This window comes from Ruditapes philippinarum, unplaced genomic scaffold (genome assembly GCF_026571515.1).
Source record: "Ruditapes philippinarum isolate M1 unplaced genomic scaffold, ASM2657151v2 ctg1656_1_1_1_1, whole genome shotgun sequence".
Lineage (NCBI taxonomy): Eukaryota > Metazoa > Mollusca > Bivalvia > Venerida > Veneridae > Ruditapes > Ruditapes philippinarum.
In genome coordinates, this window is record NW_026863252.1 from 173,692 (window position 1) to 193,861 (window position 20,170).

A 20,170-nucleotide genomic window follows, 5' to 3' on the forward strand; every position below is an offset into this window, starting at 1 on the left:
AGTCAAAATACTACTTTGTTTACAATTTGCTACTTTAGTCACAAATTATTTCACATTTATAACTACTTTCATCTAGTAACAAGCATCTAACATTCTCTAAAATTGTTATTTAAACATTATAAAATTCATATTTTCCCCTTCTAAAGAAGTAAAAATTTATTCGCCTTTAAAAAACATTTATTTCATAAAATAGAATTACATGTATGTTATTTTCAAAGTGTAATAACTGTAAGAACATCTATAATAGTACAGGTGCCGAACAGTTTGATTTTACATCACATTGGCACAAAAAAAAACAATTATTTGAAAATAGGTGAGTTGCCTATAAAATGACACATTATGTAATAAACAATAATTAACAATATAATACCATAGTTCTCTATTACGCCAATTTTTCTATCAAGTTTTTCATGATTTCGACACTTCCATTGTATCCCTGCAAGACATGATTACGACATACTGGACCAAGCTGTGAAACGACACATTATACCCATCACAACTGTGTAATAATAGTTACAGTTATTTCATAACTATACATGAATGGTTGTATATATTTTCAATTAGTAAGGAAAGCCTTTATTTCAGAATTGTATGACATTTATGATTAATGAATTATGCTATTCCAGGTCAACTTTACTTGGCACTTCATTGTGTTTTTCTTATTACTTTGACCTCAATGTTATAATTCCTGAACTCTGTCACATTTCAGGATTTTCATTGGTCAATTTACATTCTGTCCAGGTTTTCTGACCAATCAAATAGCTGAGATTATAGTTTCGGGCTTAGTAAAATTCCATATAACCTTGGACCCAAATAAATGCTCCATTCATTTATGATGAATACATGTATCAGATCAAATTACTCTCATTCTAGCCTTGTAAATTATTACTAATAATTCTCTTCATACTTATCTTACACTTTTTTCTCTATTATTTTTTACAAAAATCACAAAAAAAGGAAAATCATAAATGAAGAGTTACTAATTGGTTTCTTTTTTTATCAAACAAATGTTATAAATCAAGACTTTTAGACAGAGGTAGGAACTTAAAACGGGAAACTATTTTCTGATATAAATCAAGAGCTGTCCTCAAGACAGAACTATTTTTAGTGCTTGACAGTAAGAAAATTAAGGGTTATAAAACTCTGTAAAAACATAAACATAGTTATGGAACCCTACCTGCATGGTTAGACAGTCACAGAATATTTGTGTGAGATTTCAGCCAATTCCCTCTGTGTGGTTTTGGAGGTACCAACTTGCAGTTGCACATAAAAACTTAACCAAAGTGTGACAGCAACTCAGTACAATAACTCTTGAAATTGTTTGTTTTGTCTGGTTTGATGGGCACTAACACTATTTATGTCATATGGTGCCGAAAAAGGAAAGATGATTTTGGCTAAGGTTGGGTGTTATAAACTTTAAAACATCACCAGGGGTCAATACAACCTCACCTGCTGGACTACAGTTAATTGGACCCATTTAATATTGCCTCTTACCTTCAAGCTGCTATTCAGATGCCTCAACTCTTAAAGGCAACCCCCTCAGCCACAAAGGGGATCTTCGAATAATACAGTTAAAAAGTAGCATGCCATTGCAAATATTTTAAGCTTTAAATTTTGAACAAAATCTAAAAAGACAGTTCTGTCACTTAACATGTACTTCTTTAATCATCTACTTGTTTGGGGTTTCATTTACTTTCATTTATATAATTTACTAAAAGCAAACAAACAATAGAGACACTCTGGGTTTTTCCCATCTAATTGGGGTACATACAAACTTTTATACTAATGGAACTTGATAACACACATGTCTTGCTCACTTTCAATTAAATAAACTGATAAATTTCTTTCATTGTAAGTTATTCTGTAATCATTTCAATTATAATCTAAACAATAATTTTACAATCCACAGACAGCAAATATAACATATTTCGGCCTAAGAAGCTCAACTTTTTAACTTTGATGATGTTCCAGCCTTGAAACTACATGAAAAAAAATTAATAATAGTAAACTACCAATCAAAGAATTTTCAACTCACTTTGACTCTTCACTATCATGCACTACAAATTAATGGTTTTTAAATGTTCTATTTTTACCTATTGTTGCTAATTTCCCCCCAGCAGGGGATTTATGAATGTCAATTTACTTAGGCTCATCATTTAACATCTATAATCATCTACTTCAGATAAAAAAGTGGTCTTCATTTTTAATAATTTTTTTTGCTTTGAAGTTATGATGACTAGAGTTGACCGATTTCTCTTATATTACCTATTTTCTGTCATTTGATCAACTTTAATATTAAATATTCTCTTTAACATTTTGTATACTCACATATATTCACTTTTCTCTCTAATATTTGCTTTTCTCTCTTATATTAGCTTTTTTTCTCTTAAATATTTACTTTTCTCTTAAACATTTACTATTTTCTCTCCCTTAATATTAAAGGGACTCCACCAAGTTTTTTGACTTGACAGGACTGGAAATATTTTCCAAAAATTGTGAACCATTTGATGACTGTCTAGACCAATAACTTTTGTTAGATCATTGAATTTCCCTTTCTTCATTTTCCAGAAGCATCCTTTTTATTGTGCAAATTAAAATTTCATTTTCAAAAATGAAAAGTGTTGCAATGCTTTCACTCAAATCAGGCTAAAAATTGAACATAAAAAAATCTTTTTCAATTTATTTCTGAGCATATTACTTTATTATCCTTCACAGATTTTTCCATTTTTGAGTGCTTCACTTGATTTAAATATGTAAGAATTAAATTTTTGCTGCGCATCCAGCACAGTCTAGGCCAGCAGCAAAGCATCCAGCACAGTCTAGGCCAGCAGCAAAGCATCCAGCAAGCTGCACAGTCTAGGCCAGCAGCAAAGCATCCAGCACAGTCTAGGCCAGCAGCAAAGCATCCAGCAAGCAGCACAGTCTCGGCCAGCAGCAAAGCATCCAGCACAGTCTAGGCCAGCAGCAAAGCATCCAGCAAGCAGCACAGTCTCGGCCAGCAGCAAAGCATCCAGCACAGTCTAGGCCAGCAGCAAAGCATCCAGCAAGCAGCACAGTCTAGGCCAGCAGCAAAGCATCCAGCAAGCAGCACAGTCTAGGCCAGCAGCAAAGCATCCAGCACAGTCTAGGCCAGCAGCAAAGCATCCAGCAAGCAGCACAGTCTCGGCCAGCAGCAAAGCACCCGGCAAGCAGCACAGTCTAGGCCAGCAGCAAAGCACCCAGGCAAGCAAGACCGAGCCTGGCCATGTTCCATGCAGTTTGGGAAGGCTTTACACTGTTAACTGTTTACATTTTAGTATATTTGTATTGAATTCTATTGCATTTAAAGCAAGCCATGTTGGCAACTCAAATTTTTGCTGCATAAAAATTGATAGAGGGTTAATGCATTAACTTTTGCAGAAGCAATAGGCTGAGCCCGCAACTTAATATATAAACATATATTCCATCCTGAATAGAGAGAGTGTAATATTGGTTGTAAAACAATTCAGTTTGTAAATTGATATCAAAACAACAAAGCTGTTAAAATAATTAACAAACAACCAAGGGGAATTGCAGAACTACAATAAAGTACTCAATAAAAAGTTGTAATTGACACCTTTTTTTTTAATGTTAACAATTGAATGAAAAATAATGATGAATCTCTGAGTGTTACAATTTTAAATCAATCTCATACTGAATTTCAAAAAGAGGCTCATATTTTGTCAATTCTGCGAAATAATTTATGATCTGTGAAATAATTTACAACATGGTGGGCGTAAAATCAAATGCATGAAGGATAGAAAAAAAATTGTGAACTACATGTACTACTTTTTGTGTGGAATTTACTGAAAGACAAGTTATTTCATTATAGTTTTCTTTTTTTTTCTTTTTTAAAAACTTCAAGCATGTATTTTTGGCAAAAAAAAGAAAAGAAAAAGAAATATTTTAATTCCGTTTACACATGTTTGTTTGGTTTTATGTCACACCAACACAGTTAAAGTCATGTGACCCCAAAACAAGAAAGATGACTCTGGCCACCCTCTGATGTTGCAAACTTCAAAGCAACACTCAGGGATCAAACCTCCTTACTTGCTGGAGCTAAGAGATGCATAAGACTCCAGTGTTTCAAAACCATATAGTTGCCTCATATGAAGTAATGCAAGAATACATGGTATTGCAATTCTGATGCCTCAACCATCCCTTAACCCATTACTTCATATACACGCCTTTTAACGCCTTTTTCACCCCCCCACCCCCTTTTTGTTGCCTCAAATGATGAAAAAATGCCTTATTTAGACCCCAAACACTTGTTTTTGTTTGAGAAATGTTGTTAAAAAAAGTGACCTCTTTTTCGGCGCGGCCCCCCAACCAAAAGATACATCAGGGGGTTGCCAGAAGGGGAATGTGCCCCCTTCTGTTTGGGGGGTTTGAAGGGGGGCAGAGTCCCCCTCATCGCCAAGAAATTTTGGACTTGTGAGAGGCTGTAAATGACCCCAGATTGATCATAAGGTAACGTGTAACCAACACTGAAAAGCATTTGACTCTATCTCAATCCACTGAGAAGTTGCAGCACTTTGAAATAAATTTTGATGGAAAAAATCAACGCAAAATAGTGATTTTTGGCAATTTTGAGATGTCCCCTTGTGCCAAGTTTGATTAGTGTTGAAGCAGTTTTTATAGTATTATAGCAATTTGAACTTGTAACGGGAGACTTTTCAATGAAAACAGCCATTTTTCACAAAATACTCATGAAGTAATGGGTTAAGCCATATTAAAGAGGCTTAAACTTTAATAAACAATTGTTTGAAAATCCTGTTAAAAATCCCTAAAATATAAACAAGACTACCTTTGTCACAAAAAATGCCCGACACAAATGTTTATCTAAAGTTAATACTGTAACTTGGTGTATCATTGCCTTAACTTCACAATTTTAGCGCCCCCACCCTCCCCCTACCTAACACTTTACATCAACTATCAAACAATATAATACTCGCTAAGATCAACTCAGTATGTGCCATTAAGGCAGTCAAAAACACTTCTTGTACAGTCATGATGACTATATTACCATTTTATTCCCTTTACAAGTTTAATCGTTGACTTTTGATATAAACTTCATCATTTCACTGAAAATCAATTGCCCGCATTTATTTTTATCCACAGAAGGTGTTTCAGTGCAAATTTAAATTGGCGGCAAAAAAATAAGCAATGACTGCATTCCGCTGAATTAGTGACATTTTGCAGGATTAGAATGAGATGAAGTTTTTTTCCAAGAATATCGAAGCGAAATTGAAACAAAATTAGTTAAATTAACTGCAAGTGCAGATATATAAGCTACTTCCTTTGCTTTATATTAACCGTAATAACTCTTAATGCCCCAGACACTTATTCCTTTCATTACATATAATATACGTTTCTTTTTGTAAAATATTTCTCCATTCACAGCATGATCTAATGTCTACCAACACATTCCTAATGAATCTAAATCCTAATGTGAGATGATGATAGTATGTTACAAATTCTGCTGAATTAAATTAAAGAGAACCTTGCAGAGTCTATGCCATTCAAACCTTGCAGAGTCTTTTAAATGCCCTTCAAACCTTGCAGTCTTTTAAATTCCCTTCAAACCTTGCAGTCTTTTAAATGCCCTTCAAACCTTGCAGTCTTTTAAATTCCCTTCAAACCTTGCAGTCTTTTAAATGCCCTTCAAACCTTGCAGTCTTTTAAATTCCCTTCAAACCTTGCAGAGTCTTTTAAATTCCCTTCAAACCTTGCAGAGTCTATGCCATTCAATAATTGACCTTGGAACAGTGTCAATTACTATAATTATGATAATTTGTTTGCTTTTTTCCGCCAATTTAAACACATTTTTTGGACCATCGTCTGATACCCGCAGTTGATGATTAACTTGTTATCAATATAAATTTGATAAATGTTAATGGTTCAGCCGTGGGTATTAGACAATGTTTTTGGTCCAATCTTGGCATCATCACTTAAATTTCACCTTTGCCATCATATCACTAAGACCCAGCTTAGCTTAGGCATCAATGCATCTAAAACTATCCCAAGTAATTACCAAGTTGTAATGGATAAAACAAGAGCACCACATGTGGTGTTAATGCTCCTGTTAAAAAGTTAAAAAGGGACATAACTCCAAAAATATTGACTTCAGAATTATGTTCTTGTCTTAAAACGGCACCATGTCAGAAAAAGCAAGTATTCCAGGTTTTTTGTTGATCCCTTAAGAAATGTTTGAAAAATGGGCAACAACACTGCAGCAATTACAATAGCTCAACTTTTTCTTGGAAACAGACAACTTTATAAATGATTGCATATACAGATTGTTACAGACTATTAGTTAATCATATTGGAATTAACAGTATATCGAAAGGAATTACCGATATAGACCCTTTCATTTAAGCGATAACAGTCAGGTAAGAGTTACTTCCCTTACCGGATGTGACGTAAATGGGGGATAAAACTATGCAGGCCGCATAGAATGTTAGCTTATTGAAATGTTAAATGCGTAAATACTAATCGTTCAATTATGATTATAACATGTAAAAACTTACGCATGCATACATAAATTCAATATCAATACAATAGAAAACAAGATTGCATTTGTGAAAAATGCTATGCCACCGCATTAATACAATACTAAATAGTAGTGTAGGAACAGATTTTTTTTGTTTCTATACAATTTTGAAGATTGTCATAATGCATAGATCCCTGACCTAATAAATAATCTAATTCTTATTTAATATCAGATTAGTGGTTAAATCTGTTGTTAACTCAATAAAAGATCAGAGTAGGAATATATCAATGCACGCGAGTCTAGTGAATTTGGTGGTGAAGGTCATATTTCACACAGCCTAAATTTCATGACTACATCAAAGGACAAAGACACTTTGTCAAAATCTAGGTCAGCTGAAATCAAAGTTCACTTTACATCTTAATCTGTGCACATTGTTCAAATTTTCATAGCTGTACATCAAAGGACAAGAAAGTAGGTCACATCATCAAAATCTAAGTCACCTGATATCAAAGTTCAATTTTAAAACTAAAACTGTGCACATGGTCAAAATTTCATTGCTGTACATCAAAGGACAAGAAAGTAGGTCACTGTCCCCTTGGGCAAGGCAAAATTTTGGACCCAAGGGTTTAATTCAAAACAATCTTGATACAGGTCCACCAAACAACATTTCAAGTCAAATATCTAAACTGTAGCTTTCTCCCATTCAGAAAACATTTGTTTTATTTTCAGTTTTTACTATGTGTACATAATGAGAATCACTGCCCCCGGGCAGGGCCAATTTTGACACCAGGGGGAAAATTTGAACACCTTTGGTAGAGGACCTATAGATGATATTATATAGCAAACATCAAAGCTCCATGTCTTGTACCTTCAGACAAAAATATTTTTTGTTTTTTTACTATAATATTATGTACATAATGAAAATCAATGATCCCCAGGGCAGAACCAATTTTGACCCCAGGGCTATAATTTGAACAATCTTTGTAACGGTTCACTTCGCAAAGTCTCATGCCATATATTTAACCTCTAGCCTATGTCAATTCAAAGAAGAAGATTTTTCAATTCAGAAAAGAAAATTTTTCAAGTTTTTACTTTATACATATAAGGAAAACTATCGCCTCTGGAGCAGGGCAATTTTAACACTAGGGGCATAATTAAAACAACTTTTGTAGAGGACCCATAGATGATATTATATACCAAATATCAAAGCTCTAAGCCTTGTACCTTCAGACAAGAAGATTTTAGAATTTTTTACTATATGTACATAGTGAAAATCAATGACCCCTGGGGATGGGGCCAATTTTGACCCCAGGGCTATAATTTGTACAATCTTGCTAGAGGTTCACTACACAATGTTTCATGCAAAATATCTTAACTCTAGCATTTGTAAATTAAGAGAAGATGATTTTTTAAGTTTTTACTATATACATATAAGGAAAACCTGTGGCCCCCGGGGCAGGGCTAATTTTGACACTAGAGACAAAATTTGAACAACTTTGGTAGAGTACCTATAGATGATATCATTTAACAAATACTAAAGCTCTAAGCCTTGTACCTTCAGATAATAAGATTTTTTGATTTTTTTACTATTATGTATATATTGAAAATCAATGACCCCCGGGGCGCGGGCAATTTTGACCCCAGGGCTATAATTTGAACAATCTTGCTAGAAGTTCACTTCTGAATGTTTCATGCAAAATATCTAACCTTTAGCATTTGTCAATTGCTAGAAGAAATTTTTTTAAAGTTTTTACTATATACATAAAAGGAAAATCAATGACCCCCGGGGCAAGCCGATTTTGACCCCAAGGCTATAATTTGAACAATCTTGGTAAGGGTCTATCAGACAATGCCTTATGCAAAATATCTAAGCTCTAGGCCTTTTGGGTCTTTACAAGAAGGCATTTTAAGTTTTTACTATATGTACATATAGTGAAAATCAATGACCCCCGGGGCAAGCCGATTTTGACCCAAGGGCTATAATTTGAACAATCTTGGTAAGGGTCTACCAGACAATGCCTTATGCAAAATATCTAAGCTCTAGGCCTTTTGGGTCTTTACAAGAAGGCATTTTAAGTTTTTACTATATGTACATATAGTGAAAATCAATGACCCCCGGGGCAAGCCGATTTTGACCCCAGGGCTATAATTTGAACAATCTTGGTAAGGGTCTACCAGACAATGCCTTATGCAAAATATCTAAGCTCTAGGCCTTTTGGGTCTTTAAAAGAAGGTATTTTAAGTTTTTACTATATGTACATATAGCGAAAATCAATGCCCCCGGGGCGGGGCCGATTTTGACCCCAGGGCCATAATTTGAACAATCTTGGTAGAGATCTACCAGACAATGCCTTATGCAAAATATCTAAGCTCTAGGCCTTTTGGGTCTTTACAAGAAGAATTTTTAAATTTATTCTTATAATTCCTTTTGGTTGCCATGGCAACCAGATTTCTGTATGGAATGAAATTCTTTGAACAACTTTGGAAGCCCTTCACCCAAGGATCAATCCTGCCAAGTTTGGTTGAAATTGGACTAGTGGTTTTTCACAAGAAGTTTTTTTAAGTTCACTATATAATCTATATAACACACACACACACACACAAACAAACACACAGGTGAATTGCTATATGCCACCGCATCGCAGATGCTGCGGTGGCATAAAAAACAAAAAACAAAGATTAAGATTAATTCTCGCTACGGAGTGAAACAGCGAAACTTCAAAGTGAATGTACTTATTACATCTAGATTTTCCCTAATTAATGTCAGGATAAAAAGCCAGTAACTAAATCACATTTTAATGTTTTATAAACACCCATACACACTGAAATTGCCTATTATAAATTTAAATGGCCATTTGCTAGTTTTCTGTATTATTTTCTGTCATTTAGAAAATTCCGGCGTATTTGTGACAAACAAGAAAATAAGATTGCCAATTGTTTTTCAAGCTTTAATAGAACAATAACAGAATGCATTGTATGTGTCAATACTTACTGATTCTTTTTCATTATGCCGTATAAAAATATTTCAAAGAACCAGTACTAGTGAAGGATATAATTTTATAAATATTTCGGAAAGAACGAAAACCATATGGCATTGACTTTTATAAATTTTAGATTCGCAACAGACGATAATAAGATAATTTTGATATTAAAAATCTATTCTTATGGTTATAAAAATAAAGACCTTTTCCCAGTAACCTATTTCATAGATAAATAGATGTGCATATATAAGCGCCACTGGGCCGTAACATATTAAATAACACATATGTTGTATTTACAAGTGGCACTTGGCTGTGATATCATAAATCACCAAGGTGTATTTTTTAGAGTTATAACATTACATCAGATTACTCATTTTTGTTAGTTGTCAAAATATTTATGGTCCGAATTTTGTTATGGATCATCCTAGGGACTTTATTGGTCATGCCTTACTGATTTGATACTCGATCCAGAGTCCTACCAACTGGCACAGTCAAAAATACGTGAAATTATAATTTGGTTAATAATGAATTTCTGTGAACGTGTTTCACAACTTGTTTTTGTTTTGGGTTTTTTTGTGATTTTTTAAAAATATTTGATAAGCAGAGTATGAATTTAAAAGTATCAAGTTGAAAATATTACTTTACCAGCTTAGATAATTTATATTGGTGTGAAGTAGTGATGGAAATCGGATGAAATTTGTCCCAATCGATCATCGGTTCAATCGGATGGGACATAATCGATAACTTTCCGATTAAAGTCGCGTTAAAAAGAAATAGAGGATATTTGTTAAGTTCGGAATATATTTCACCGAGTGAGCACCAAAAGGTATATTTCACGAGTGGCGCAGCCATGAGTGAAATATAAACTTTTGGTGTTCACAAGGTGAAATATATTTCGATCTTACACTAAGCTAAACAAATTTTCTTTTTATTACATGCAAAGAAACGTTTTAAAAAGACATTAAACCTAATACTGAATGAAAAGCGCGCCAAATAATAATACAACGTGACGTCATTTACGACGTCACGTCATTAAGTTGGTACCCAGTACTGTACACGCTGGTATTTCACTGAAACAACATAAGGGGCTTAAATTCAAAACAGTGAAATTATCAAAGTGGTAATTTCACTGTTTCAAACAGTGAAATTACCAATTTTATATCACTGATATATTTCTATAAACCACCGAAAAGCATGTAATAAATAGGGAAGAAACATTTTTTCCCAAGGAACTTGATTTTATTTTGTAACATGAACTTTATTTAGCACTTTTCAACACAGTTTTAACCCTACTTAGTTATTATTTTACGAAATAGATTTAATTTTCCAATGGATGTCAAATAATAACATTCACATCACATAATATATTACTATTGTTTACATCACATATTGATCCTATTTAACTCAAAATTGTCTCTGAGATAATTTTTTTGCGATCGGCAAGGTGTTCCTAAAAGAAAATTACCGCCAGAATTAATTCGTTTTGATACTTTAAACATTTTCGACGACGTCGCGGAACAATTTTTTGTGAATCGATTATTGTCGTTTTACATAACAGTAACTGATTATCAGCGACTTGCGACAATCGGAACATCACTAGTGTGAAGTACGATTTTTAGAGAGTGCATTTTTTGCCGACACAAATAGTATACAGTCATGTACATTCAAAATAATTTATACTTTTTATGCCTTTACATTTTTTTTGTTGAAATTACATATATTTATATTGCTGTTTATCTTTGTCTTAGTAATGCTTAAATCAAAATTATTTTTAATAAACCAGTATGCAATTAATTATTACGCAGCCGTTTTTCGAAACTACAGAATCCTTACATTTTTGAGACTCAAAATATCTTTTGGGTATTGTATATTAGCAGAGACATAGATACATTATCTATATCTCTGGTATTAGCAAGTTATTACGATTTAACTGCCTGGTAAAATTTTCATTATTAAGAATCTAACGAAAATGGTAATCATGATCAGTTACCCAGCAATATGGTCTACTATTAAAACAAATCTTTAACCTTATTATAGTAAACATTTTTATTCATTTCACCATCCTTTTTATGTTATATCTTATTCAATTACACAAAGTTTTGGCAATTTCAATATGCAAATCTTAGAAGAGAAAGAATTAAGATCTTTATATCCCTCTATTACTGTACTTAATCGTATCGGCATTGTCTACCGTATCCCCCAAGGACGTCATCCAAGGGCGACAACTTGAATACGGTCTTAAATGAAAGGGTCTATATGCAACAAAAACTTGTAACTTGTCAGTCAGGTATGCATTGCTCTCCATTTGTTGCCTATGTCAAATAGTGTATACACTAAAAACATAACATGATTACCTCCTATATATGTGATAATGTTGTTAAATCATTATATCACATCATTGCACAATTCAAAGCTGTCATGAAAAACTTGTAATCCAATCTTCATGTCCATCACTTCTGAACCCACTTGACTCTTTTCTTAAGAAATTTAGTACAAGGGAAGGGTAGGTGGGATTTAGGGGGATTTTACCTACCAGGGAAAGAAAGTTAGGTCTGACAAGTCATCTTTCCAGCTTATCTAACTCTACTCCCTCCAATTCCTGTCTCATCTGCACACAAAATTCTTTCCCTTTTTCAAACTTATCTCCATCTATCTACACCCCCACCCCCCTTAAAAAAAACTTAAATATCTAAATAAACATTTTTACCATCAAAAGTGTCTAAAAAATAATATACATGCATGCTAAAATACAACTTATATTATTATATTATAATGTTGCACACAAAATTTGCTTTTGAAATTCCAGTTACTCCAAAAAATGTTTACTGCAAAATATTGATAACTCTGAATACTACTAATGGGTTGTTTTAAATTTAAGGCAAGGAAAGTCTATTAAACAAACTTAAGGTTATTCAGCTTTTAATAGTTTGAGTAGGCAATAATTCGTTTTCAAAAGAATTTTTTATAATAGCAGAGTTCATACTGCTTTTCTTTAAAGGATTTCAAAGCAATCTTGTTCATTTTTTTATGTGTAACCCTTAACATAGTGAAAATCGAAGTGACTACAGCTTTTGCTACCAGTACACAGTTAAGCCAGTCTGCGCATCCATGCAGTCTACCAAGGTTCTTTCATCATGACAATTTTATGGACAGTACCAAAGATTGGAACTTGAAAAGTCGATTGAAGAAATGTAGTAAATTTACTTTAAAAAAATTCAGATGTTTGATGTTCAAAAACTCTTGTGTAGGAAATGCTTATAATTTATACAAAATGCTAAACAAAACAAGAATGTCGAACGACACATATACCCCCCTTTCTAGCCATTGACTCACATAATTGGTAATTTTATTACAAACTAGAAATGTGTCCATAGGACACGGGTGCCCCCACCGCGCCACTGTTCTGTCAATCTTTTTACTAAGTCAAGGGAAATAACTCTACAAATACTGGATAAATCCACAAGCCAAACCCCAGGTGCAAATCTAAATATGCTGAGCAACCTGCCCATAAGGTTTAATGACTATGTCAAATCCTTTTTGAGTAACTTGCGACACAAGTTGAAAATTGCAAAAATTTTCTAAGTGAAGGGCAATAACTCTAAAAATTCTAAATAAATCCAGACGAAAATACCTGGTGCACAACTGCACATGCTGATCAATATTCCTGTAAAGTTACATGACTCTAGGTCAAATATTTTTTGAGTTACATGCGACACATGTTGAAAATGGCAAAATTTTACTAAGTCAAGGGCAATAACTCTGAAAAAACTAAAAATATCCACACGAAAATACCCAGGTGCACAACTACACATGCTGATCAACATTCCTGTAAAATTTCATGAGTCTATGTCAAATACTTTTTGAGTTACATGCGACACAAGTTGAAAATTGCAAAATTTTACTAAGTCAAGGGCAATAACTCTAAAAATACTAAAAATATCCAGACGAAAATACCCAGGTGCACAACTACACATGCTGTTCAACATTCCTGTAAAGTTTCATGACTCTAGGGCAAATACTTTTTGAGTTACGTGCGACACAAGTTGAAAATTGCAAAATTTTACTAAGTCAAGGGCAATAACTCTGAAAATACTAAAAATATCCACACGAAAATACCCAGGTGCACAACTACACATGCTGATCAACATTCCTGTTAAGTTTCATGAGTCTAGGTCAAATACTTTTTGAGTTACATGCGACACAAGTTGAAAATTGCAAAATTTTACTAAGTCAAGGGCAATAACTCTGAAAATACTAAAAATATCCAGACGAAAATACCAAGGTGCACAACTACACATGCTGATCAACATTCCTGTAAAGTTTCATGAGTCTAGTTCAAATACTTTTGAGTTACATGCGACACAAGTTGAAAATTGCAAAATTTTACTAAGTCAAGGGCAATAACTCTGAAAATACTAAAAATATCCAGACGAAAATACCCAGGTGCACAACTACACATGCTGATCAACATTCCTGTAAAGTTTCATGACTCTAGGGCAAATACTTTTTGTGAGCTACGTGCGACACAAAAGTGAACGGACGGACGGACGGACGGACAAGGGTAAATCTAAATGCCCGCCACTAACGTGGGGGCACAAATATTGCCAAAAAAGGGTACATGGAAGTGTTCAATCACGGAAAAATCAACGAAAACCATTTTGACATTTAAGGCCCATGTGACATTGACCTTTGACCTAATGACCCCTAAATCAATAGAGGTCATCTACTACTTATGACCAATAACTAGGTGTGAAATATGAAGACTTTGTGATGAATACTTTTCAAGATAATCAGCGGAAACCCTTTTGACATTTAAGGCCCCTGTGACCTTGACCTTTGACCCAAAAATCAATAGGGGTCATCTACTAGTGATGACCAATCACTATGTGAAATATGAAGACTTTGTGATACATACTTTTCAAGATAATCAGCGGAAACCATTTTGACATTTAAAGCCCCTGTGACCTTGACCTTTGACCTAGTGACCCCAAAATCAATAAGGGTCATCTACTAGTTATGACCAATCACTGTGTGAAATATGAAGACTTTGTGATACCTACTTTTCAAGATAATCAGTGGAAACCATTTTGACATTTAAGGTCCCTTTGACCTTGCCCTTTGACCTAGTGACCCCAAAATCAACAGGGGTCATCTACTAGTTATGACCAATCACTGTGTGAAATATGAAGACTTTGTGATACATACTTTTCAAGATAATCAGCGGAAACCATTTTTACATTTAAGGCCCCTGTGACCTTGACCTTTGACCTAGTGACCCCAAAATCAATAGGGGTCATCTACTAGTTATGACCAATCACTATGTGAAATATGAAGACTTTGTGATAAATACTTTTCAAGATAATCAGCGGAAACCATTTTGACATTTTAAGGTCGCTGTGACCTTGACCTTTAATCTAGTGACTCCAAAATCAATAGGGGTCATCAACTAGTGTTGTCCAATCACTATATGAAATATGAAGACTTTTTGATACATACTTTTCAAGATAATCAGTGGAAACCATTTTGACATTTAAGGTCCCTGTGACCTTGACCTTTGACCTAGTGACCCCAAAATCAATAGGGGTCATCTACTAGTTATGGCCAATCACCATGTGAAATATGAAGACTTTGTGATTAATACTTTTCAAGATAATCAGCGGAATCACCATGTGAAATATGAAGACTTTGTGATTAATACTTTTCAAGATAATCAGCGAAAACCATGTGGTCTACCGACGGACAGACCGACAGACAGACCGACATTAGCAAAACAATATACCCCCTCTTCTTCGAAGGGGGGCATAAAAATTGCTTTAAAAATATTCAGCAGGCTTAGGGGTATGTGACACATCAAAAGGAGGCTACAAAAAAAATATTTCCTAAAATTCCTTCCATTACATACCTTGTAGCACCATAAACCCTGGCATTCTAAATAGCTTACAAATCAGCAACATATGCTGTACCATTACATTTATTTCATTTCATTCATATAAAACCGATAAAACTACTGTATTTAAGACATCTCAAGAATGCATGAAATTTCCTATGAATAAATGAAAACTTCTGCTGTTGCTAATGCCGATGATGCCTTCTGTTGTAGCTAGATTAACTGAATTATTCCAGTTTATCATAATTAAACATGTTCAAACCATGCTCTTATATATAAATGATTCAATTGCGCACGGAAATTTCTCAAAAGCATAACTAACAGTGGGAGTAACACATCATTGTTGTTTTAAAGCGGGGCTTGTGCGAGTATCCGATTTGAAAACAATCGTGTCCATGTCGAGATAATAACAATAACATACGAGATTATTAAATCATTCAAAAAAAGTGAGTTGGATAATTTTCCATTATTAAAATTTAATGGGAAAACAAATAGCCGCAAGTGTGTTTTGTTCCAACACTGAAATTATTAATTCAAACAGGACTCAAATTTCTGAAATGGTTTATGTTATTCAAAATGCAGAAACGGTACTTAAAACATGGAATTGCTAATCAGTTGTGGATTTATGTTATTTCCGACTCAGTGCTTTTGTTTGATATATGAATTTGTTACTCCGTCATTTCATTCATTTGTATAATAATGGAATCAATTAACTGATGTTTTATTTATATATTGACGAGGGAAAATTGTGAACTTTTCTGAATTTTTCTTCTATAGCAGTAGTTAAAGCGAGGATTTTCTTCTTTAAAGGAGGTTTTTGATTTTATAAATTTGCTAATCTTGTTTTTTTAATACAACAGTAGTGTACATTTTTTTATTTCTTGGAGGATTTGTTCATGAATTGTTTTAATAGTTAGGAATATTTAATAAATAACCAGTATTTTTTATTAATTGTTTCAACAATTTGAAACATTAAATTTTTGTGAACTGTTTCAATAATTTGAAACATTTAATAAATAATGGTTATTTTTGTGAATTGTTTCAATAATTTGAAACGGTATTTTTTGTGAATTGTTCCAATCATTGGAAGCTATCAATAAATTAGTTTTTTTATGAATTGTTTTAATAACTGGAAATATACATAAATAATGAAATGTATTTTGGATGTAAATAAGGAAATTATTTATTTGAATTTGTGACCAAGGGAAGTACACACCACACTTCTTGTGTGGATAAAAATGATAAAATTACGAAGTTCTTGTAAAGAAAAAAGGATTAAATTATTCTATTTTCGGATTTAAATTAAGAACAACATTCCTGTAATTATTTGTATTATACATCCCTGAACTGTTTAGCAAAATATAATTATGTAATAAGAAAAACAACAAAATTATTCTATTTTCATTCAAGACAGACATTTTCATTCTTTAAATTAATCACATCATATATTGAAACTTTTTGTACAAACTATAAATTCTACTTTTTCTACAGACAGAGTATTATTATGCTGCAATGTGATCCTGAAATGATGTAATGCTTTTGTTTGCAGACTTGAGGGGTTTTTTTGGGTGATTTTTTTTAAAGTTGTTGTTCTTCTTACATCTTTTTTGAAATTTACAAGGAAATTTATTAACATTTGTCACTTTTCTAACATTAAAACATGTTTTTAATTCAAATTTATTTCAAACAATTAAATTATTTGCCTTAAAAGAAAACTGATACTAAATTATCATTCAAAAATCTGAAATTGATAAAATTTGTCTCATTAGAATGGTACAGGTGAACTGCAGCAGTCGGATTAATTTGACTGGAAATTTATAAACAATTTGTTGCTTTTCTAACATGTATATGGAAAACATGTTTTTAAATCAAATCTATTTTAAATTGGTTCCATAAAGGATAAAAATTAAAAATAAATTATTATTTGTTAAAAAAAGTGTTCATGGATTACATAGGGCTGTCACGCCCTTAGAAACCATGGTACTTAATATTTTCGTAAATTTTTGAGAATGAATATGACATACAATCACCAACTTATTTTACTGTAACTGACTGTTGCATCTTTATCTAAAAGTAAACACACCAAAGGTTAATCAATCAGATGAAAGACAAAAACATTCAGGTTTATCTGCCATGTTTTTATTTAGTGCTTAATATGTAAATTGGCAAATATTCACATAACCACGCCATCTGTAGGGACCCAGTACCCTAAATCAGTAAGGTATTTAAACTTGGCTCCTTACTAATTTCAATAATGGTCGTTTTGATCATTTTTATCATTCTGATACTATGAAATCCCTGTAATAAAAAATGGACTGGTCTAAATTCAAAACGTGACAAGTTCATTTCACAAGTTCAGAAGGGTTATAGTAAGATATGCCTTTTGATCATGATACAATTGTAGTAAAACTTTTTTTTACCACTTCATTTCAGGTTGACACAGAATCTAGGTGTACATTGAAGAATCAATATAAAGATGTAAGATGAAGAATATTTCGTTATCTTCAAATTTTACTACAACGCTTCCAAATATTTTCAATTTGACGACTCATCAAAATTCATCGGCACATTTCCAAACAACAGAAGTTAATTATGCAGACAGCATCATCTTCAATAATACAAATGCTTCATACTACGCAGAAAGTGAACAAAATTTGTCGGATTTTACTTTCTATGGACTTGATTACGGAACAAGTTCAAACATTCTAAATGGAATCATTGTATTCTCAGCATTAACAGTGCTTGTAAATTGTGTTGTACTTCTTGCGTCAAAATTCACTACTGGCGGGAAAAGTTCAACTTTAGTGTTTATACGGAGCTTGTGTGTGGCGGACATGTTGGTTGGAAATTTTGGAATTTTCAAATGCATACTGTTACTGAATCTCGACAATCGGCTGATAAACTGCTTTTTACCAGAAAGTATTTTCATCTCTGCTTCTATGACCATCTGTTTGACGTTATTCTGGTTAAATGTAGACTCGTACCTACGTTTAACTAAACCGCTGGTTTACCGGGTGGACAAACATAGTGTTATAATTGCAATGATGGTGCTATGGAATGCAGCATTCATTATTGGCTTTTTACCGCAGATGGGTTGGAATAATAAAGAATTCGTCTGCAATCTTTTTAACTACTACAGTATACACTATGTGTTCTTCATATCATTGCTATGGTTACTGTGCATCGCCGGAAGCTGCGTAATGCAAGGGATTTTATACCGAACTCATAAAAAAATCGAATGCAATAATGAATTCATATCACCGCGGTGCCTTGAATACCAAAAATACACGCAATTAATCGCAACTATCAGAAACGATATCATTATTCTTTCAATATGTTACATACCATTCATCAGCTATATAATTTTTTATTTCATTAATGAACGACATAAAGTATCGGAAATGGCTCACATTAATCTAATATTTTTCCTTCCAATGTTTTTATTGCGGTCATTTATGAGTGCCTTTATACACAGCTATAGAACAATCCGAATACAGCGTGTCATGCGGGAAGTTTCCCGCACAATGAACATGCCACTGTTTAAGAACATGTTCAACGACACAAGTTCGGACGGGACACATTCGGGTCAAGGATCTTTGCAAAGGTCGCGAGTGAACAGCATCGCAACAAATGATTCCAGAGACAGTATTAATCGAGAGAAATCATTAAGTAATGGTAAAACTCAAGGAACGCGAGGTTTTGATAAAGGAACCAAAAATGGGAAAACAAGTTCGCTTGATTATAGACGACAACAGTTGTGTGCAACAGCATCCATAATAACAACAGTTTCTGAAGATGATGAACTAAGTGAAAACAGTGACATAACTAAATTATAAACCAATATAACATGTTCATAAATTGTTTGTCATAAGAGAAGAAAACAACTTAATTATGTAACATAATAAAAGATGTTTCACTAACAATGCAAAATTGCCTTGTATCAATTAATTCAATGTTAAAGCTGCATGCCTCCAAATGAGCCAAAATATTTTAAGAAAATCATCTTGAGGAAAAATGTGCAAAGATTTTTAGAAAATTAAAAATATCAAAATTCCAAAAATAATTAACATGTTATTATGTAATTAATAACTGATTTTGAAGTATTTATTACTACAGTTGACAATATTTTACTCTTAAATACAATTTCAAAATTTTTACGAAAAAATTAGCATTAATCTGGAGGCATGGAGCTTTAACTGTTGTCATATTCATCTTAACCTTTAACCTGCTAGAACTGGAATAAGTGATAAACCAGTAGTCAAACCATCACACTCTACTGTTGATAGCTCAAGTTTTCTATTTTTATACTGAAAACCATAAGTCAATTATTCAAGTTAATTTAGGAACCTGCATTTCACTGAACCTCCTAATAAAGCACAAGCAGCAACAATGTAAAATACACTAAGAAGAATGAATAATTATCAGGACTTTTTCTCTTCTATATGAGGGGCCATTCAATATTACCCCCCCCACCCAAGCAGTGATCTACATAATATTTTGTATTCCACATTTGCAAAAATACTTGCCGGTGCTTTCTACAAAATAAAGTTTACTGAATTAAGAAAATGATTTATTATATACTTATAAATGAAATATTGAGAAATATTGATGAAATAAAATGCGTATTTTTATTTTCCGTATTTTCACTGTAAAAATTTATTTTTCACTGCAGTGAAACATATTTTCCGTATTTTCACTGGTATCTTGCCGGACTACTTTCTTTTAAATTCTGCCAGTACACAAAATTTAAGGAAAAGTCTTTTCAATTTTAATGTCAAAAAAGAGAAAAAT

General features: G+C 33.1%; 2 protein-coding genes across 2 annotated transcripts in view; one reads left to right on the top strand and one right to left on the bottom strand.

Annotated features, from left to right (window-relative positions):
• Positions 1-20,170, bottom strand: part of LOC132721599 (uncharacterized) — a 99,074-nt gene that overhangs the window by 44,708 nt on the left and 34,196 nt on the right. The window lies entirely within an intron of this gene.
• On the top strand, positions 15,513-19,849 carry LOC132721603 (adenosine receptor A1-like). Its single transcript, XM_060705923.1, has 2 exons — positions 15,513-15,825; positions 17,813-19,849. Exon 2 carries the CDS (start codon positions 17,863-17,865, stop codon positions 19,213-19,215), a length of 1,353 nt encoding a protein of 450 aa, XP_060561906.1. The 5' UTR covers positions 15,513-15,825; positions 17,813-17,862; the 3' UTR covers positions 19,216-19,849.